This window comes from Stegostoma tigrinum, chromosome 7 (assembly GCF_030684315.1).
Source record: "Stegostoma tigrinum isolate sSteTig4 chromosome 7, sSteTig4.hap1, whole genome shotgun sequence".
NCBI classification, from domain to species: Eukaryota; Metazoa; Chordata; class Chondrichthyes; order Orectolobiformes; family Stegostomatidae; genus Stegostoma; species Stegostoma tigrinum.
Window position 1 is genome coordinate 42,383,931 of NC_081360.1, and position 22,986 is coordinate 42,406,916.

General features: G+C 40.9%; 1 protein-coding gene across 4 annotated transcripts in view; it reads left to right on the forward strand.

Moving 5' to 3' along the window:
• Positions 1–22,986, forward strand: part of cerkl (ceramide kinase-like) — a 155,768-nt gene that overhangs the window by 51,400 nt on the left and 81,382 nt on the right. For 2 of the 4 annotated variants that reach the window (XM_048535329.2, XM_048535330.2), the window contains exon 2: positions 14,828–15,070. The exons of the other annotated variants lie outside the window; for them this stretch is intronic. In XM_048535329.2, coding sequence (XP_048391286.2) covers positions 14,828–15,070 — 243 coding nt within the window. The remainder of the gene's footprint in view (positions 1–14,827; positions 15,071–22,986) is intronic. 4 annotated transcript variants of the gene reach the window in all.

A 22,986-nucleotide genomic window follows, 5' to 3' on the forward strand; every position in this document is an offset into this window, starting at 1 on the left:
GATGCCTTCAAGGCAGAGATTGACAAATTCTTGATCTCACAAGGAATCAAGGGCTACGGGGAGAGTGCAGAGAAGTGGAGTTGAAATGCCTATCAGCCATGATTTAAATTGTGAAGTGGACTTGATGGGCCAAATGGCCTTATTTCCACTCCTATGTCTTACGGTCTTATGCCCCTCTGGGCCTTCAACCAAGTTAGAAAATCTCTGTTCCTGCTCCAGCAGGCATCAGCACTTCCAATTTCCTTCTATTCTCAATCCATATTCTAGTTTCACAGGTCTCTACAGTGAATCCACAGGTGTGTGCACCTGACAATCTCTGCTCTTAAAGAGCTATATCTCGCTCAAAACCCCCATCCTCTCAAAACAGTCTTGCTGAGAGGTCACAAACTGCGAACATTTTCCAGCCTCAACTTGAGGTCACAGTAGGATAAAGTTTGGGAATCACTGGCTTTTTTAAAAATAGAACAGACTGGAAATGTGTATCAGGTTAGGTGACATCTGTAGAGAGGGAAATAAAACTCATTTTATGATATTTTTTCAGAAATCCAGCATCTGCAATAAATTACGTAGGCTTGTCCATTAAAGTCCAAGTCAATTTTTAACAGTGTGTTAAATCTTAATGAGGGCCAAGCAACCTGTGAAATCATTGGAAATTCACTTTTACAAACCTCATTTTTGCAGATTCCAAGTGGTGTAGAGTTTACAAAATCAAGCATGTTTTTTTGCTTTATCTCTCTCCTTTATCTCTCCCAATTCCATTTTTCTTTCACTTTTTTGTTCATATGTGATGTTAATTTGAATTAAGTACTCTAGCGTATATTTCCTGGTACAAGCTTGGGAATGGGGGAAGGCTGAAATTTCAGTCCTCAAAACCTGATGCATTTGGGTCAAGTGGAATGTATTAATGCAAAGCCTAATCCTAATCACTTCTTCCTTTCATGGAGGTGTGATGGAAATGGGGCAGCTAATCTTGATGTGGACATGCAAATTTTAAATTTGTTGTGGTTAGCCAGGTTTACCAAACCTTACAGACCTGGCAGGTAAGAGTATGTGACAACTGCTGATCCAACAGTGAAGTACCCTTACACTAACTTGTTACATCTGGTTTAACTTCTTCATTTACTCTTTATGAAAGGATCCTCAAAGCCATCATTTTTGATCCTGAACTCCAAATTTCTTCTACCCTGTTCTGAGATGTTCCTGTCACCCTCACCTCTCATCTCCCTTTTGGCCTCCAATCTTCCCTTCCCTTCCCTTTCAGTGGTCTTTCTGAACTTTCCCTCTGTCACCAGGTGCTCTTGGGCTATTGTCTGATGCCAGTGTTCTATCCATCTAATAGCCAGGTAATTAATTGTAACTGGAAAATGGAAGCAAAAACTGACATCTGGACATTGTTAAATTTGACAGAACCCGAGGTAAAACAATACTTTCTGACCTTAACATTTTCCTCTGCTTTTGAAGTAAGATTATGTTCTGTGTGTCTTAAAAATAATTCTAAATCTAATTAGTTGGTTAGAGAAACAGGATTTTGCTTGCACATGCCAGAGATTCCCTGTTGAGAGTGTTGCGCTATATCTGACTAAAGAAGACTGTGCATTGCCTCTCAGAAGCTATATTAGAGGTTTATGGGCAACAGTCTGAATAATGAGTGCCATTTGCTCACTGCTGCCTGCAAAATGCTTGCCAATGTGAAATGTCTTTCGGTTATACTATATTTTAAAATGACCCAAATATTGGTCCTCTGAAGAAGGAATCTTCAGTGTGCTGCTAAATCCTGAAATTTTCCAAACAGATTCTGTAAAACCATTAGATCCTATCTCCTTGCTAGAATTTCTCAGTTTCCCTGTCCTCAGTATAGATAAGTGATGGTCTTTTCCCAGTTGTGCTGTATTCCAGGATCCAGCACCAAGAGCTTTCAAAGTGCTACTACCTTGACTGTGCTGAATGATCCTTCCTCATGTTCAGTGGTGCTAATGGCAACATTCCTGCTATTTTTAACATCTTGCATATTCTAGACTTTACTAAGAATAGAGCATTTGAGTGTAAATAGTATGCACATTCACAGCTTCCACTGAAAAATGTATAAATTTACAAGAGGTAAATTGCTGGAACACAATATCATTTTATAACTGATAAGATTCTGGTTGTTCAAACTTTGAATATCCTCCAACTTTAGTGTGAGCAACAACTCAGAAGTTGTGCTAGTAGATTTTTAACAAATGAATTTCTGTTTTTCTTTTTCTTTTACAGCTTGCCCAAAATTCACCAAAACAGTGGTAAAATTGAGAAATTTCAAGGCCATGTGTCAATATTTTAGTTTTGAAATAGCATTTGTATTTGAAGCCAACTCTGCTGATAGAAATGGTCATGCCCCCCTACCAAATTAGTTATATTGAGAGTTTCTGTTAATTACCATCATTTTTTGAAAGTTCGAGAAGGGTCTTACAATTTAGAGTTTTTCTGAGTGCAGCAATATGCAGCTTTTAAGAGCTTTTGAACATATTTCAAGTTTACTACAACTACTATTGTGCACTAATAAAACTAGTAAATAGTTCAGCAGTTTTTTAAATGTACTGTTTGGAGTTATCTAAAATTATTTTACTCAGGTGTTTCTAGAACAGCTGATTAAACATATTTATTTGTAACAACTGAGTTTTCAGCTGCATTAATAAAACTGCACTAGGTTAGAGCTTCTTTCCCTCATGGTTGAGAGACTTAAAAACACTGACACATGAAAACTTACTGTGAATTAATACTGAAGTATTAGTAAGTACAGAAGCTGACTGGGACAGTTACTCTCCAGAATGAAACTTATGGGTTCGTGCTCCAAAAAAATCCTAACTGTTATTAGGTTAGTATCTTATTGTTTTTCATTGTTTTCTTGCTGTCATCAAGCTAGTTTTCCAACATAACATGAACAATACCATGAGCATCCACCGGTGCATCCAGCTCTGCATTTCTGCAGAGTCAGCTGTGAATTTTCCTTCCACTGACAAAAGTAATTGTGGACTTTTGAGAGCAGACATTAGTCGAGTGCAATTAATGTTGGCAACATAGGAAACCACTTAATACAATTATATAATGTCAGTTACACTAAAGCCAACAGTTACAACTGAATAGTGTAGTGCTGTTGTGGTCCAGTGTTAGTTTCTCTATCCCTGAGCTAGAAAAGTCCAGGATCAAGCCTCACCTCAAGATGTGTTGGCCAAAGAGGCGTGTCATAACATGTCCAAACAGGTTAGTTTAAAAATTTGGTAGGATCCCTTCCTGTGGGCCAGAAGACCCATAGTTCAATTCCCACCTGCTCCAGAGATGTGTCATAACATGTTACTTAAAAAAAATACCAAAAAGGCCTCTTGTGGCACAGCGGTAGTGTTCATACATCTGAGTCTGGAGGCCTGCATTCAAATTCCAGTTGCTCTAGAGGTGTAGAGTAACATCTCTGAACTAGTTATTGTGGAAAGTATGTATATGCAACGGAATAGTAATTAAAACAAAAAAAAGGCAGTTGAAAATGAGTAGTCAGTAACAAGAACAATTTGCATCCTTAACATGCCTTTATTGTACTAAGATGCCAAAGATATGTCATGAAATAAAATATGACACCATAGTATGTAATAAAAAGACAGTAGCTAGAGCTTTGGCCAAATTGGTAGATTTTAATAAGTGCCTTAATAGAATAGAGAGATGTAGCTAACAGGGCTGAGGGAGGAAATTCCATTACTCAGGGTCTAGATAGAAGCAGCACAGCTGCCAACAAAGGAACATTAAAGATAACATAGAGTGGAGCGAGAGTAGCACAGCGGGCCAGGCAGCATCAGAAGAGCAAGAAAGTTGACGTTTCGGGTTGGGGCCCTTCTTTAGAAAGGATTTCCCCATTTCTGAAGAATGGTCACAACCTGAAAAGTCAACTTTCCTGCACCTCTGATGCTGCCTGGCCTGCTGTGCTCCTCCAGCTCCACACTGTGTTATCTCTGACTCCAGCATCAGCAGTTCTTGTTACCTCAAAAGAGCATTTAAAACTGTGGATGTTCGAGTCCAGAATTTGGAGAACAGAATGATCTTGGAAGATTGCTTAAGTGGGGGAGGCAATCCAAATGTAATATATTATGAGATGATTATGTTTTACACTATCACCTTCAATTGAAGGTTTTAAGAATTCTTGGAATGAAAATTGTTTACAGAGCTTAGCCTGGATTTAGACTGATGTGATTTGGTTGGTATGGAGACAGGGAGCTAGGTGAAAAGCCACAGAAACTCAAGTGCCAATTTCTATACCTGAGAAGAAAAGAGAGGTAGGATGTCTATTTGGACATAGACACTCTGACTTGGGGAGTGAGGTGGGGGCTGGGGGTGGGGGGGGGGGGGTAGTCGGTTGTGGGGAGCAGTGGGGGGGGGGGGGGTGGATAGGGGAGCAGACAGACCTAGAGAGAAACAGTGAAAGTAGCTGCTGAAATGCCAAGCAAAGGGGAAAGCTGTTAATAAGTTTCTATCAAGCAGAATATGTTCAGAACAAATTTGCTATTTGAAAAGCTGGAACTTAAGAGATATAAAGACCAAAGAATAAATAGTGGGTACCTTGCTGTAGGAAGTCTGTTCAGTGGTTCTTCGGTGATTGAATGAAGGGACTTTCAAAGGGAATTGCAAAATTTGAACTGGTTGCGGTGGGGAAGAGAGCCTATTGAATAGGTGAGAGGAGTTTAGGACTTTATGTTCCAAGGTTATACATTTGCTGACAGTATAGCATAATGTATTAATCTGGCATTGGGTTTTCAGCTGTGTCAATTAGTTATTGTGGAAATTGCCTCTTCTGTGGTTTAATGTGTTAGTTGGATAGTATGTAATATTTAGTTAACATGATTTTTATCTGTTTATGGCTTATAATTTTCAAAACCTTGATGTGCAATTTTGTTGTGTGATTCTTTCCATTGGTCAATGGAAAATTCATATTTTTTAAAATATTATTGTCTTCTATGGGAATTGTAACAGTGTTTATAGAAGATATTCAGCCCATGAAGGAATTTGCAAACACAATAGAATATTAAGATGGAGACAGTACTAGACTGGAAGCCAACGTATTTCAGTGAGCATTGGTCATAGAAACGCTTACATCAGCCCTTCAACATATTGCTTGGGCTTAGGTATACCTGCATCTTGCATGTTTTTGCCAGGATGCCTGGCATCTTATGATTCTTTACAAGATGCATCTTACTACGTTTAGTTTGCTTTCTATGTACTCACTCATTCAGAGCTTCCTTGGAAGTTGCCAGCCTTTTTCCACCTTGTATTGCTTTCTTAGTGCACACTCAGTTGCTTCGGAACTGACTTCCAGGCAGCCAGTCTTTGTATAGGTTACATTGCTTAGTGCTTAGGATCCATAGTGCTTGACCTCTGGCTGCCAGTTTCTGTGGCTTGCATTGCTTTTCAGAGGGAATGCTGGGCAGTTTGTAATGATGGGGAAGACTGAACTGTCAAGGGGGTGGGCATGTTGCTCTGCAATGTTGTGTGATGTCAGTGTCACACATGCAGCATCTTCCTGTAGTTTGTATGGCAAATGTGCTTCAAACCAATTTGATATGTGAAAGTGAAACAGGAGCAGTCTTTATCGAAGCTAAGGGGACTGCACTCAATTGGCTTTACGGCACCAGTAAGTGAAAAGGGTTTCTCAATTTAATACGGGGAATTGGTCACAGTCTGTCAGGGTTTTAGTCCTACCAGATTTCAGAGGGCCCTTTGCTTACAATCTGGGGATCGAGCTTCAATCGGTTCTGCAGGTCAAGTATAATCCTAGTTTGGAAGATTACAGGTTGTTCAGTGAATGTGCTTTGGTGACGTCAGTCTGGTGGCTAGGGCATGGTCAGTTGGGGGTATCCTGCCATGTCAGTCTGAGGGGTGGGCCACAGCCAGTCCTTGTGGTTTGCTTAGGGATTTTGAGACTGCTTATCAGGAACAGTCCCTGGAGACCTAGGAAGTTAGGCAGCTCAAGTCTCTGGATGGGCTTCATTGTCCTAGGTACACTGAGGAAGTGATAATTGTGATTAGGGCCCATTGGAAATAGTGAAATGGAATATTGTAATGATTAGGAGTGGATTTGAAGCTCCAGGAAATGGTTGGTTTGGGTTGGGGGTGGGTGAAGCTTTCAAACAAGTCATGGTAACTCTGGCATCTACATGGGAGGATGTAGAACCAGTAATGGCATGAGAATTTTTAAACTCATGGACCTGGAGAACATTAATAGTTGTATAAAGGGCCTCAGTGAACATAGAGAGGGGTCGGTGGTCGTGGTGGGAATTTGAAAGGTCATGGGGCACGTAAATAACAATGAAAAAGGTAACATGAAGGAGGATGGAGAGAAAATCTTATGCTACATGTGGAAACTGCATGTCATTCACATTGCAACAAAGTTGCAAATTTGCCATGAAAGACCAAATGTCAACTGTGAAATAATTACACACATGGGTGGCTAACACCATGCACAATGTAGTCAGTGTAAATTGCAGATCTTTTTCTTTGGGAGTGAAGTAAAACCTGTAGAATTTGAGGTCCTGCTAAGAGCAATAACAATATTTATTCCTCCACTGATTCAGTAATGCCACTCATCCGGCTTCAATTTGTTGTTCATTGACAGGGCATTCATTACCTCAAGAATGTACTTTAAGAATCACAGCTTCCAGCAGTCATGATAGTTACTTAGTGCGCACACATTCTCTCCTTGTAATGTAAACTATGGAAATGTAATCTGACAAAGGCATTTAGAAGCAGCACCTGAGATTATAATTTCACAAGCACGTTCTGTGGCTAGCACTGAAAGGCAACATCTCATATGCTGCCACATTTTTGCACTGAACTGTAAGAGTGCAAGGACATGGTCTGTAATGTGAAGGGGAGTTTTGTTTTTCAGTCTATCAAGGCCACTTACTGAAATATGGCTACTCCTTCATTGTAGCATGAAAGCCTTGGTTGTGCAATCAACAGTTGGATAAAGTCACATATCTCCGACCTCCTTATGAAAGCATGAGGACAACCTCTTCAGGAAGCCTCCATGCCACACTGTTGAGAAGCTTGATTGTGATAGTGTTATTGTCATCTTTCTAATATTCCCCATAGATTATCTGCTGCTGCATCTGATGTAGAGATTTATGTGACTGGGTTCCTTGTGGCCTAGTGTATTCAGAAGACTAGATAGAAGAGACTGCAATTGCAACTTGGTCAGTTAGGTAGCAGTCTCCAATGTTTGCTGCACAGCCTCCAGAGGGAGAGACTGAGGGTAGAAGATCTCCCAAGGAGAGGGAGGAGAGATATGAGACCGCTTTTCTACAGGCCTTGTCATTTTCTTCAACTGTTTGAAAGGTAGTGCTGGCATGAATTAATAATACCCTGGCACATCTTCACTAAGCTGTGTCATCTGCTGGAACGGGATCAGTGTTTAGAAGGGTCTGGGTAACAATCCTACCCTAGTGGCCATCAAGGGCATAGTTACTTGAATATTTATGCCAGGGTCTTGTTTCAAAGAGCAGCTGGGTACTGGTTTGGCTTCTCCTTATCCCCAATCCTTAAATTAATCTGGGCTGTGTTATGGTCCCAGCTGATGCTGTTGTTGTTATTGGACAAGTTGGATCCTAGATTAAAAATAGAAAAATATACAAGCAAGATTTCAGTTAGGCTGTGTTGCTACAGATTTGTTTTAATAATAAAATGAAATGTTTAATATGCAAAAGGAATGAATCGTACTATTAAATGATTTATATATAACACATTTAAAAATTTTGGAACACATGGTTAACTACATTTCCATTCATCCCAACAGCCCTCCCTTTACAGTACTCAAGCATCATACAGACAATTCCCTTTTCTATCTCACACTGTTTGTCTCAGCTATGGTTTCAGTTCCCCAGTCTTGACAGTCTAATCACCTTGTCCTTGAATTTCAGTAATGCTCCTGACTTGTCCTGTGTAGATAATGGACAGGTTTTAGACTGTTAAGAGGTGATTTACTTACTGTAAGATTCCTGTGACCTGTGACCTACCACCCCACCTATTGACCTTACTATTTACACAACTAATCCAGCTCAGTTTCTGGCCTGTGGTAACCTCCAAAGATGTTGGTTGTAGGGACTCTGTGATGGAGATGGTATTAAATATCAAAGGATGATAATTAGATTATCTCTTGTTGCTGATGGCCATTACCTGTTTCTTACATGGTGCAAAGGTTACTTTCCCCTTGCCAGTCCAAATCTAGATATTATTCAGGTCTTCCTATATTTGGATATTGACAGCTTCAGCAACTGAAGTTTCACAAATGGTACTGAACATCAGGCAATCATCAATGAGTGTCCCCACTTCCGAGTTTATGATCAACAGAACGTTATTGATGAAGCAGTTGAAGATGGTTTGATGTAGGCCACTACCCTGAGGAACTTGTACAGCAATATCCTGGAACTGAGGCAACTCACCCCCAAAAACATTTCCTTTTGTGCTCAGTCTTACATCAATCAGTAGAGAGATTTCTCATTGACTTAATTTTGCCAAATTTCCTTCAGGCCCCACGTGATCAAATGTAACCCTGAAGTCAAGGGCAGTCACTCTTACCTCACCTCTGGAATGCAGCTCTTTTGTCCATGTTTGAAACAAGGCTGTAATAAGCTCAGAAACAAAAACTGAAATTGCTGGAAAAACTCAGCAGGCCTGGCAGCATCTGTGGAGAGAAATTAAAGTTAACGTTTCGAGTCCAGTAATTCTTCCTTAGAACTAATGGTAGCCAAAGCTGGTTTTTATGCAGAAGATAGGGTGGTGGGAAGGGGGAGGAGGAGTAAATGATAGGTGGAGATAGAAACCAAAGAGAGAGAAGAACAGTTGGACAGACAAAGGAATGATAACAATCAGCCTAGCAGAATGAATAGCTGCTGATGGGGATTATTAATTACTAATAATGGGTTGTGTGTAATAGCAGACCATGTGAAAACAAGGCCTGGTTTTGTAGGAGTTAGGGCAAGGATGGTGAAGAAGATGCCTCTGAACCTAAAATTGTTGAACTCAATATTGAGTCTAGAAGGCTGTAGAGTTCCCAAGTGGAAAATGATGTGCTGTTTCTCTAGCTTGTGCTGATCTTTGCTGGAGCATTGCAGCAAGCCTGAGACAGATGTTGGCTTGGGAAGAAGATGGTGTGTTGACACCTTATTTTTAGGTGCTTGGCGCTGTTCCTGACGTGCCATTCTGCTCACTTAATTGAACTGGGATTAATCCCCTGGCTTGATGATGGTGGTGGAGTGAGGGATATGCCAGGCCATGAGGTAACAAATTATGGTGGAGTACAGTTCTGCTGCTGCTGATGGCCCACAGTGTCTCATGGATGCCCAATCTGTTCCAAATATAGTATGTTATTTAACATGGTGACAAGAATTCATCTCTAAAGGGACAGTGCGGAGGTTGCTCTGACAGATATGGTCATAGACAGATGCATTTGCAGCAGTTTAGCTCAGTTTGCTGGGTGGACTCTTTGCAATGCACAGTGATGCTAACAGTATTGGTTCAATTCTCAAATTGGCTGAGGTTATCATGCAGAATTCTCCTTCTCATCCTCTCCCTTCAACCAAGGCGACCCGCAGCTTAAATCTCTAATGAGAAGAAGTCTGATAAGACAATGGTGACTTTTATGACATGGACATTGCTGCGATCCTGGGTAGATTCAAAACACAAAGGATGAAACCTCATTTGGAATCCACATAGGGTAAATCTGAGCTGGAGGTGGTCAGTGAGTAATGAGACGTGGCTGTGGAAATGAGTTTTGGCAAATACCTTGTAAAACATTAAGGGAGAAATTGAAAGTAATGATGGTGAACAGCAGGAAAGATATAAATAGAAATCCTTTTGGGAATAGGATCAGAACTTCTTTAGGGTGTGCATACCCAGAAGAGATGTGGCAGTGAATTAAGGACTAAAGTAAAACAAAGAACTGTAGATGCTGGAGATTTTAGGCCTCAAACAGTTTCTTCTGCTGAGGTAGCGGAGATGACTGCTTATGATCCTTTGAACATGCTGGCTGATGTGGTGGGGAGTGAGGACTAGGTGGAGCCTACAGTTGGTGTGCAAGGGAAGGGGCTGGGGCAGAGGTGCAGGAAATGGTTTGGACATGGCTGAGGGCCCTATGGTCCACAGTGGTGGGGATTCCTCAGAAACGAACAAAAGCAGGAGTTGCTGGAGGAGCTCTTCAGATCTGGTAGCTTCTATGGAGAGAAAGCAGAAGGATCGCAGAAATGTTTGAAGGAGAGTCACAAGATTGAAATGCTAACTCTGTTTTCTCTCCACAGATGCTGCCAGATCTGTTAAGATTTTCCTGCAATATCTGCTTTTGTTAGTTTCTGATCTACAGCAGCCACAGTTCTTTGTTTTATTATATTATAAAATATATCAATTTTGCTTTCAATTTCCATCCTTCTCTCACCTTTACCTGGTCCATCTCTGACTTCCTCCTTCCCTCTTTTGACATCTGTTTCCATTTCAGGGGATTGATAGGCTGGCCACTGATATTCATTACAAACCTATCAATTCCCACAGTTAACTCTTGTAAGGTCTGCGTTCCATCCTCCCAGTTTCTCTGACTCCATTGCATATGTTCCGATGATGCAGCCATCCGCAGGGGAGTCTGAGCAATATTCATGTTTTTTTTCAACCGAGAAATCCCCACCACTGTGGTCCATAGGGCCCTCAGCCATGTCCAAACCATTTCCTGCACCTCTGCCCCAGCCCCTTCCCTTGCACACCAACTGTAGGCTCCACCTAGTCCTCACTTTCTACCACATCAGCCAGCAAGTTCAAAGGATCATAAGCAGTCATCTCCACCACCTCAGCGGAAGAAACTGTAGGAGGCCTAAAATTGTTAAATTCAATGGGCCCTGACTATTGTAATATATGTAGGTGGAAGGCAAGTTATTGTTTTTCCTGCTTGCATTAAGCTTTGCTGGAAAATAACAACACACCTGAGACAGAAATGCAGGCATGGTAACACAATGGTGTGTTAAAGTGGCAGGCTGGAAGCTTGGTCATTTTTATGGATGGAATATCAGTAATCTGCAAAATGGTCACCTAGTCTGCATTTCATCTCCCCAGAGCAGAGGAGAGCATATATGTGAGCAGTGAATATAGTAGATTAGGCAGAGTGAAATGCAGGTAAATTGCTGCCTCATCATCTGGAAGGTGTGTCTTGGACCTTGGATGGTGAGGTGGGAGAAAGTAAATAGGCAAACATTCTGTGATTGCAGGGAAAGGTACTGTGGGGGTGTGACGATAAGGAAGGGGAGGGTAATACGTGGTCGCATCCCAGTGGAGGTGGTGGAATTGACGACTTATGATCCTCTAGAGATGGAGGCTGATAGGGTGGAAAGTGAGCACCAGGGGATCTCTGTGGGAGGGAAGCTAAGGGCTGAAGACAGAAGTGCAGAAACGAGCTGGACACGATTGAGGGTCTTGTCGACAATGGTGATGGGCAACCCTTGTTTGAGGAAAAAGAGAAGAAATGAGCTGCCTAATAATGTGCACAGTACTGTGGAAAGCTGAAATTTGTGGTTTTAAGTGATAATTTATTTGGCCCTTGTGACAAACTACTGATTGAGGCTTTCAATATGTGTGTCTGAAATGCCCAGCAAAGTGACACCTTTGTAGTTGCCAATTCCTTTCTGATAGTCTAAAATGTATTCCATTTGTTGTCTGGACCCTTGCTTGAAGACCTACTTAATACTACAATAGCAATAGTACAGGAATCTTCCCGCAAAACATAATATTTTGAGAAACAAGTTCCTTTTTGCTGATATCCCGGTCAATTCTAATCTACTAGTCTCAAAGCAACATGTACACATATTTTGTCACTTCCTTAAAGAGTTTTGCATATTGAACAACATTATTATGAGCCATTTTAAACAATGTATGGACATGTGCTGAAGCTGTGAACACAATTAGTATCAAGCAGATAAATCCAACTTTAATCCTATTTACGGTCTACATCAGACAGATGTGCCAAAATTGAAAAGACAAGTCCTCAGCTTAAATAATGTTTGAAAAAACAGTGACCCATTATATGTCTGCTGCATCTTTGCTTAATGCCTGAGTACTGTCGGTGTTATGATTGTTAAGTCCTGATCATTTTAGTAGCTGCTTATCCAGATAGAGTTACTTTATTTCTTGAAATTATCAGTTAGTGGAGATTCTAGTTACTTCTTGTAATTAACTGCCTAATTTAGAGGGACATCAAAAGTAGAGGGATAATGAAGAATCTTAAATGAAAAATATGTTTAAAGAATGTTCCCAAATCTTATTGAAGAGCAGGTTCTTGAATGCTTATCAAACAATGCAGATATACTAAATAAAAACCAAAATAACTGTGAATGCTGTAAATCAGGACCAAAGACAAAGTTGCAGGAAAAGCTCAGCACGTCTATGAACAAAGAACAAAGAAAATTACAGCACAGAAACAGGCCCTTCAGTCCTCTAAGCCTGTGCCGATCCAGATCCTCTATCTAAACCTGTCGCCTATTTTCCAAGGATCTGTTTCCCTCTGCACCCTGCCCATTCATTTTTCTGTCTAGATACATCTTAAATGATGCTATCTTGTCCGCCCCTACCACCTCCACTGGCGACGCATTCCAGGCACCCACCACCCTCTGACTAAAGAACTATCCACGCATATCTCTCTGAAACATTTCCCCTCTCACCATGAAATCGTGACATATACCAAAATTGGAAGAGTCTGTTTGAGGGACATACCATCAGGATGGCAGGGTAGGAGAGTGTTGTTGAGTGCCACCCACTCTCCTTGTTGCCAACCCCTTTTGCTCCAACACCACCTCCCACCATTACACACCTAAACTTGTGTCCATTTTCAATCTTCAATCTCTGCTGGAATCAGTCACAGTACCATGGCAGTGCTAAGTAATGAACAGCCTCTAGTCTGTGATGGCCAGCCCGTGGGACTTGCATTTCAGAGACCATAACTACTTAGGTTCCTCTGTGGTACTTGATATGATGGGCTGTCATGAAAAAAAGCAATATGGTCATGCAGGGCATTCATCAGATCTTCAGCTGGCAGATGAGATTCACTTCTCTCTACTAAATAATGTCCTGTTTATGATATGAATTTAAATATTTGTAACCAGGTGTCTTTTTTGCCTTTATCCAACAAGTAAATGCTTTGGGATATCCTGAGATCAAGAATTGGTTTTTAATAAAATTCTTTTCTCCTGGGAGGCATTAATAATGAAATTAAAGCAAAATCAATGAAATTTCACTGTATGGTTTTTGATACACTTGTAAAGCCATTAACAAACAAATTTATAACACTCTGTGCTATATTTAGCCTAATATGACGAAAAGAACAGCAAATACGATTGGATAGTTCCATTCTGGAGCTACCATTGACAAGAACAGCAGTTGGACAGCTACGTTTTGCATTGATATATTTTTGATTTATTTTAATTGATATGCAGTTGGTGTACTAACTCCATACTATTTATGATACCTGTATGCAATGAAGTTTAAAAACTGAACATGATTATATAAAATGAATAACCATTTTTCATACAAATAATATTAAAATGTCTACGTGTTGTGGTGGAGGGTTGATTTTCAGACTGGAGGCCTGTTAACAGCAGTGTTCAACAAGAATCGGTGCTGGGCCTACTTTTGTTTGTCATTTACATAAATGATTTGGATGAGAATACAGAAGACATGTTTATTAAGTTTGCAGATGACACTAAAATTGGCGGTATGGTGGATAGTGAAGAAGGTTCTCTAGGAGAGATGTCAAGAGATCTTAATCCATTGGTTCAGTGGACTAAAGAGTGGCAGGTGGAGTTTAATTTATGTAAATGTGAGATACTGCATTTTAGTAAAACAAAATAAGGACAGGACTTATTCAATTAAAAGTATGACCTGGGGTAATGTTATAGAACAGTGACAGCGAGGGGTTCATGTAAATATTTTTCGAAGTTTGCATCACATGTAGACATGGTAGTTAAGAAGGTGTTTAACATGCTTGCCTTCATTGTTTTTAGATCTTTGAGTGTGGGAGTTGGGATGCCATATTGAAGTTGTACAGGAGGTTGGGGAGGCCTCTTCTAGAATATTGTGTCCAGTTCTGGCCACCCTGTTATAGGAAGGATATTAATAAGCTTGAGAAGGTTCAGAAAAGATTTACCAGGATGTTGCAGAAGTTATAAGAAGAGGCAGGATAGGCTTGCACTTCTTTCACTGGAGCATGGGAGGCTGAGGGGTGACCTTTTAGTTGGGGCAGGTGGGACTAGTTTTGAGATTATGGTTGGTAAAGACTGGTTGGACCAAAAGGTTTGTTTAGTTGTATGACTCTGTTTCTGTTATGTATCCAGTCTCCTCCTGGTCTATTTCCAATCTGAATCCCCTGCTTCTTTCCTTCCATCTGTTTTCATGTGTGGATATTGTTGCAGCCTTTTCCAAACCTTGGTAACTGTGAATGTTATAATCAAAAGTTATTAGTTGAATATATCAGTGAAACAACTTGGATGAGATGCATACAGAGAATGTGAACTTTAGTAAACATATCAAAGAGAATAATAATTTCCTAAAAGATGGTTAGCAAAAGTAAAAGGACTCTGGTATTATGTGAAAGTGGGAGAAGCAATGAGAAATTGAAATCCAAAGGGTCGAAGACAAAGAGACATAAGAAAAATAAAATGAGAAATCAGCAGGAAGACTATTAACTTCATGACCGAAACTATTTCAAATGAAATAATATAAATAATGACTTATTAATCCATAAATAGCAAATTGCGCTCCTAAAAGAGATGCTGTACTTTTGATACAGATGACGATAAGGTGGTTTCCCGACATAAGACGGAATTTGTGGAGCTGAAAGAAGTATTTGGTGTAAAGATGAAACGTCGACGGTCTGCAAGGCAACAAAAGGGAGGAACCTTGTTAGGAATCGCCATCTTTGAGTGTATTAAAAAGGGACAAAATAAGCTCAAAAGTCGTGCAATTCATCTAAGCAATTTAAGTGAAGATTACTGCAATGTTTGGTTTAAGCATCTGAAAGATATTCTGAATGGTGAGTACAATATTATTGTAATAAAAATGTTTGTCAGTTTAAACGTGACAGTTGACTTTTTCCAATACCAAATTACATAGTAAGTTGTCTCGTTTTAGAAAATGAAATATCATAGCTGTTGCATGTTTTATTCACTCATTGTCTCTTTTACTTGCCTTCCCTGCTACGTTGTTGGTCTTAATAGGGACCGTAATGACGAGACCCTCCCCATTCCTCTCCATAATTCTTCAAAGCCAGTTTGCTGTGTTCTTCACTTTGGGTTCAGGTAGTTGAAAAAAAACCTTGCAGTATTCATGAACCTGCAAAGGTTAGTCTCTGAACCACTCATTATTGAATCCCCTATACGTATCACTGTAAGTTCCACTCCTGTTTCCTGCTCCAAGAAATTGCATTGTCTGAACTTTGTCCAAGCTTCTGACAATCTTTATCCCTACTAAGACACATGTAAGATCCCAGCTAAATATTCTGTAAATTTCTGGGCGTTACACGTTAACAAGGATGTGAACGGATAGAGTGCAGAAGAGATTGACACACATGGTTCCAGGATCAGAAACTTCATTTATGAAGATAGCTTCCTCCCGTCCAATCTAAAAGCAGATTTGATAGAAATTTTAAAATCATGAGTGAGCTGGACAGAACAGGTGGTGAGAAACTGGTCCCTGTCAAAAGGATCAAGAAAGAGAGGGCACTGATATAAGGTAGTTCGTAAAATAAGCAAATGTGATGTGGGAAAGCACTTTTTCGCAGAAGTAGTTAGGGTCTGGAATCCATTGTCTGGATGTGTAGTGGAGACACATTCAAGTGAAGCATTCAAAAGGCTTTAGACGATGATTTAAGTAGGAATAATATTCAAGGCCATGGCAAAAAGGCAGGAGAATTACACTGAGTCACAATGAATGTTCAGAGAATCGGAGAAGTCATAGTGGGCCTAATGATCTCCTGAGCAGTAGGTAATCTATGAGTCTGTGATTGTCATCATGGTGATGATAAACACACTGAATTAATGGTAATCTTTCCTTAGAAGTGTACGAAAGCTCTGGTAAACTTTCAGTAAGATGGACGTCAAACATTATTTCTTTGCCACCAATAACCAATCTAACTGTTGCCTCTGTAATTGAATTCAGAGCTAATGGCAGGTACTGAGTGTCATTTGTCTGGTTAAAAACTCCAACATACCTGACCGAACTCTGTATATTTAAAGTCTCCTAATGATGTTCTGCAACAGGTATCTTTGATCAGGGATTTAAATGGTGATGAAGAGGATAAATTGGATGTTACTTCAGAAATGATGACATTTTGAAGACGATAAAGAGAATTGACAATTATGATCTAGACAGGTTTATTGTGTTGAGCTGTCCACAAGTGCAAAATCTAGTAATTATGATTAAGCAGAGAAATTTGGTGGAACATGTTACCTAAGGCAATTAAGCAAATGATCATGGAAAGTCAATGAAGAGCACTACATGAATAACTTCTTAAGGACGTTCTCTATGTGTCAGGAGACATTTCATTTTCAGAGCTATGGCCTTGACGTGCTTACATTCTTAGAACTGTATATGCATGTTTGGCAACACAAGTTGATAATGTTTTGGACATATCGCATCAGCTTCAACAGTAGGTCAGTACTTCAGCTAATGTGCCAAGACTATTGGAAGAGTGAGATATTGGAAAGTGGGTTGAATAAAAATCAAACTCTGGTGTCTCCAATGACTTCTTAAAAATGGTCTTTCTGTAGGTGAAACAGCAGTATCTGTACCCTACCTTTCATGAATACAGTCAAGAGATTCTAATTACTGTCTCTTGAGATGCTTAAGATTCATTTTCATTATCAGGAAATAAAAACTCAGCTGTCACTTTTGTAACTATGAAAATATTTCAAATGGTATCCCCCATGTAATTGTAGCTGTCTCAGCATCTGTGTTTCTAGTGCTAACACGGTGCTCGCAAATGCCATTTTGTGCTAAGATGAACTGTTTGGCTTTATCAAGTTCCCATTGATAAATGTATTAATGTGGATGTGTATTAGCTTCACTGGTTTCTCAGTTCTGAATTGATAATCCAAGATCTGTTATTATCTTTAACTTACGGTATATGCCTCATATACTTCACTAGACACTGCATGGAATTCTTGATTGACCAAATACTGCTGAGCCAAATGTGGACTAAAGTAGAGGAAATCCTGGTTAGCTTTAGGCAAATAGAACACTTTCATATGACTGCTGCCCCGCAATAAACACACAGCATGAGCCCAAAGTGAATTGGGGACCTGAGATGTAATGGCTTTCAAGAAGTTTAAACAAAAATTTTCAAAAGGCACCAGCAAAGACTAACAGATCGATTACATTATCTTTCATGGGCAGGGAAGAAAGGGTCAAATTTTTGATAGCTGAGTGAAAGTAACAGCAGATACCCTGGTATGATTTTCTTTCAAATTCAGCCCACATCTCTCGCTGACATGAATTTCAAGGCCTGAAGTAGAAATTGAGTGAGTCTCCTGGCAATTCTTTTTCTGCAACATTGAGAAATACAGCCATAAATATAAATTTTAAGAATATACATGAAAGGCTGCCGGGGTAACTCATTTGGGATTCTTAACATCCTGATGTTCAGAAGTATTTAATTGGAAAGGGCAAGCTAACAATTTTTTAGGCCGCCAGTGCACATGAAATTATGAATATGCAGGTGAAGATGCCGACTAACCCAGACAGCTAGCTTTCAGTTAAGTCAAGAGAAAGGTATCAGGCTAGTGCAATTTAGCAACAACAAAAGCATACATACCAGACCAAAGGAAGAGTGTTCTTTAGCAATGGCTGACCACAGTCAGCAAATGCTCTGCATGTGGATCAGACTTAAGAACTTGTGGAATGCCCAATTCCTTGGGGATAAAAGATACACAGCCTAAAAAGAAGGTAATAAATGTAATATGAGACAGAACAGTAGGATGAATAAGAAGTTTAAAAAAAATTTATTCTGGAAGCTGAAGTTGAGTCATCATAGGAATAGGAACTGTGGAAAACCATGAAACGCTACATTTCCAAGGAAGAAAAATTCACACAGCCATTCAAATTATCAACAGAGTGAGAAACAGATATAAATCCAAAATTGAAGCTTAATACTAGAGTGCAGAGTAACATCATCCCACTCAATAAATACCAGATGATCGTTTCTTGAAAAATAATGAATATATGGTTATCCAAGGAAATATCCTTTGAAATTGAGTAAGGTCATTGCACTGGTGAACAGGGGGATGTAATGAGTTACTTATGGCTCAGCTTATGGTAATCCTGCCTCTGAATCACCAGGTTCTGTGTTCAAATCCAATTCCAAGGCTTGAGCTCAAAAATCAAGGATGAAATTTCCGTACAGTAATGAAATAAGATTCTGCTTTGGAGATGCTGTCTTTTAAATGAGATGTTAAAGCAGAGGTTCTGAAGAAGGGTCCCGAAGGGAAGCGTCAACTTTCCTGCTCCTCTGATGATGCCTAGCCTGCTGTGTTCCTCCAGCTCCACACTGTTTTATCTCTGATTCCAGCATCTGCAGTTCTTGCTATCTCTCATCTGCCTGCTTGGGTGGATGTAAAAATCTGATGATGCAGTATGATGTAAGTTAGGAGTCATCCCTGATACCATAATTTTTTTTAAAATTGTTCATGATTGGAATGCTGATGATAGTTATCATTCAAGTTAGAGGATGGATGCACAAACTCAGCAATGATGGACATGGAAATGGCTATGTAGATTCAGTGTGGATGTGTAGAGTCAAAAAAACATTGGAACTTATATGTTGTGGTATGGCCCAGATGCTGCTTTATGATGTTGTTCATGGGCAGCAATGAGACATCGACGTGACCCTTTTCGGAATTGGGAGAATCATGCCTCAGATCAGAGCTCTTCAATGAGCTTCCTGTGCTGATTATTTCAGCAGTTTAGATTTGATGCCATACCACTTCAGGTTTCCCTTAAGCATGATTGGAATAGATATTGATATAGAGATACTGATGTAAAGACATACTTTTTAAAGGAAGAGGGATGGTGTTATACCTTTCTTTTAAAGGATAGCAACTAATTATTATGAGAGCATACCTCATGAGTGCCATGTATTGCTCCTGTACCGCAGCCATGTGTCGAATAATAACAAATCAGCCTATTATTAGTCCACAAGTCACATAGAAAGTTGAAAGAAATACATTTGATCAAGTTCCAAGATTTTTAAGAATATATTCCTAAACTGTGTGAACCAGAACACCTAACACTTGGTGTGGTGTAAAGTATGAGATTATAGTAGGTAGAGAACTGGAGAACGACCAGGAGCACTTTGGAGTAATTGAGTCTGACAAAAGCATAGCTGAAGTTTTCAGTGGTAGGTGGACTGTGTCAGACATGCGACATGTGATACAACTATGGTGGGATGGCTTTGTAAAGTAGGGATATCATTATTATACTAGTGTATGACAGCCCTAGGTCAGAAGAACAAAGTCGAGTCAGTGTGGGTAAGAAAGAAAAAGCAAAGAGGTCAGTTGTGGGAGTAATTTATAGGCCCCCTAACAGTAGTTACACTGTAAGACAGAGTATACAGGAAAATATAAATGAGATATGTGAGAAAAGCACCATAATAATCACAGGTGACTTGAATTTTATGTAGCTTTGTCACAACTGAACTGGGAAATCCTATTATTCCATAAACTGCCACAAAGTGCATAAATGTTTAAAACCCCAATGAGACTCCCCAAATGACCAATTTGTCTGACTGACTTCAGTAAGAATAAAATAACACTATGTATTCTAATGCCCTTAACTTTAACGAGCAGTGAAAAGGAAAAATTTCTAATTTATATGTTAATGGAGAGACTAACAATTATCAATTAACTGTTTACTATTTTGCATCCCTAAACTGAAGTAAAATGAGCAAAAGGTAGACATGGTGCATGGAAGTACAGATCGGGAAATTGGAACCACATGGGAGGAATTGAATGTGAAATTGAAAAAGGAATAGGGCTGAGGATGGAATGGGGAGGATATGAGAGGGATAAAAGAAATTGAATAGGTTTGGCAAAAGAGAGATGGCGTAGGAATGAATGGATTGGCATTACATAGGAATTCGAAGAATGCGGTAACAGTAATAATACTAATTGTATTGCAAATGTTTTGCAGGTCTCTGATTTCACAAAAATAACTTAGTAAATGACATTTTATGGTATAGATCCCCTTGCACAGGAGTAGGAGGAGTTACACAGGTGTAATGTGAATGAAAACATTTTCAGGAGAAGCCTTCTCTTTTGACTTCTCCCTAGCAAAAAAAATCTCCGAGATGTTAACCGTTTTCTTTCTGAAGCTAGTGGCAAATTCCTGCTTTTTGTTGGAAATATTTTGTGCTTCCATTTGATAATGCATTGTGTTGGTGCTATTGTCTCTTACATCTTGATATTTATTCATATAAATTAAAGAATTAAATCAGGAAGGTAGGAAATCTTTATTTTCATATGAAGCTGTTGTAACTAATCCTCTACTCCTCATCAATGCGGTACCATTTTGAGTCTTCTACCATCTTCAATGTTAATCTGACACAACAAGTAATAAGGGGATGTAGGGTGCAGAACTGCACTTTGCGACCTGTTGACCTGAAATGGATTCACTTTGATGCTTGCAGATTAGCTACTTATTTTATTGATCTTATAATATTTCACGATGTTTAACATTTATCCTTGGTTTATCTGGCAACAAAGGTTAATGGTCGATTAGTGCTTCTGCAAAGAGAAAGTAGATTCCAGTCGCGTTAGATAACCAGGTGTAGAGTGGATGAACACAGCAGGCCAAGCAGCATCAGAGGCGCAGGAAGGCTGATATTTCGGGCTTAGACCCTTCTTCATAAATGGGGGAGGGGAAGGAGGTTCTGAAATAAATAGGGAGAAAGGGGGAGGTAGATAGAAGATGGATAGAGGAGAAGATAGGTGGAGAGGAGACAGACCGGTCAAAGAGGCGGGGATAGAGCCAGTAAAGGTGAGTGTAGGTGGGGAGGTAGGGAGGAGATAGGTCAGGCCAGGGAGGACAGACAGGTCAAGGGGGCGGGATGATGTTAATAGGTAGGAGATGGGGGTGGGGCATGAGGTCGGAGGAGGGGATAGGTTGGAGGAAGGACAGGTTAGGGAGGTGGGGATGAGCTGGGCTGGTTTTGGAATGCGGTAGCGGGAGGGGGGATTTTGAAGCTCATGAAGTCCACATTGGTACCATTGGGCTGCAGGGTTCCCAAGCAGAATGAGTTACTGTTCCTGCAACCTTCGGATAGCATCGTTCTTGCACCGCAGGAGGCCCAGGATTGACATGTCATCTGCAGAATGGGAGGGGGAGTTGAAACGGTTTGCGACTGGGAGGTGCCGTTGTTTAGTGCGAACCGAGCCTGGGTATTCTGCAAAGCGGTCCCTAAACCTCCGCTTAGTTTCCCTGATGTAGAGCAGGCCACAACGGGAACAGCGGATGCAGTATATCACATTAGCAGATGTGCAGGTGAACATCTGCTTGATGTGGAAAGTCTTCTTGGGGCCTGGGATGGGGTGAGGGGGGAGGTGTAGGGGCAGGTGTAACACTGCCTGCGGTTGCAGAGAAAACTGCAGGGTGTGGTGGTGCTGGAGGGCAGTGTGAAATGGACAAGGGAGTCCTGGAAAGTGGTCCCTCTGGAAGGCAGATCAGGTTGGGGAGGGAAAAATGTCTTTGGTGGTGGGATCGGATTGCAGATGGCGGAAGTGTCGGAGGATGATGCATTGGATCTGGAGGTTGGTGGGGTGGTGTGTTATTGCGGGGACGGGGTGTGAGCGATGAGTTGCTGGAAATGCGGGAGACACAGTCAAGGGCATTCTCGACCACTGAGGGGGAAGTTGTGGTCCTTGAAATACAAGGACATCTGAGATGTACAGAAGTGGAATGCCTCATCCTGGGAGCAGATGTGGCAGAAGTGAAGGAATTGGGAATAGATTATGACATTTTTGCAGGAAGTTGGGTGGGAGCAGGTGTATTCTACGTAGCTGTAGGAGTCGGTGGGCTTGAAATGGATATTGGTTTCTAGCTGGTTGCCGGAGATGGAGACAGAGAGGTCCAGGAAGGAGAGAGAGGAATAAGAGATGGTCCAGGTGAACTTAAGGTTGGGGTGGAATGTGTTGGTGAAGTAGATGAACTGTTTCAACTCCTCGTGAGAGCACAAGGCGGCACTGATACAGTCATCAAAGTAGCGGACGAAGAGGTGGGGTTTAGGGCCAGTGTAAGTACGGAAAAGGGATTGTTCCATATAACCTACAAAGACGCAGGCATAGCTTGGGCCCATGTGGGTACCCATGGCCAACCCCCTTGTCTATAGGAAGTGGGAGGAATTGAAAGAGAAGTTGTTGAGGGTGACGATGAGTTCGGCTAAGCAGATGAGGGTGTCAGTGGAGGGGGACTGGCCGGGCCTGTGGGACAGGAAGAAGCGGAGGGCCTTTAGGCCATCAGTATGCGGAATGCAGACGTATAGGGACTGGATGTCCATGGTAAAGATGAGGAGTTGGGGACAAGGGAATTGTAAGTTCTGGAGGAGGTGGAAGGCATGGGTGGTTTCATGGATGTAGGTTGGGAGTTCCTGGACCAAGGGGAAGAAAATGGAGTCCAGATAGGTGAGGATAAGTTCGGTGGGGCAGGAGCAGGCTGAGACAGGGGGTCAATCAGGGCAGTCAAGTTTGTGGATTTTGGGAAGGAGATAGAAGCTGAGAGTGCAGGATTGGGGAATGATGAATTTGGAGGCTGTGGGTGGGAGGTCACCTGAAGTGATGAGGTTGTGGATGGTTTAGGAGATGATGGATTGGTGGTCAGGGTTGGGGTCATGATCAAGGGAGCGGTAGGAGGAAGAGTCGGAGAGTTGCCTCTGGCCTCGGCGATATAGAAGTCAGTGCGCTA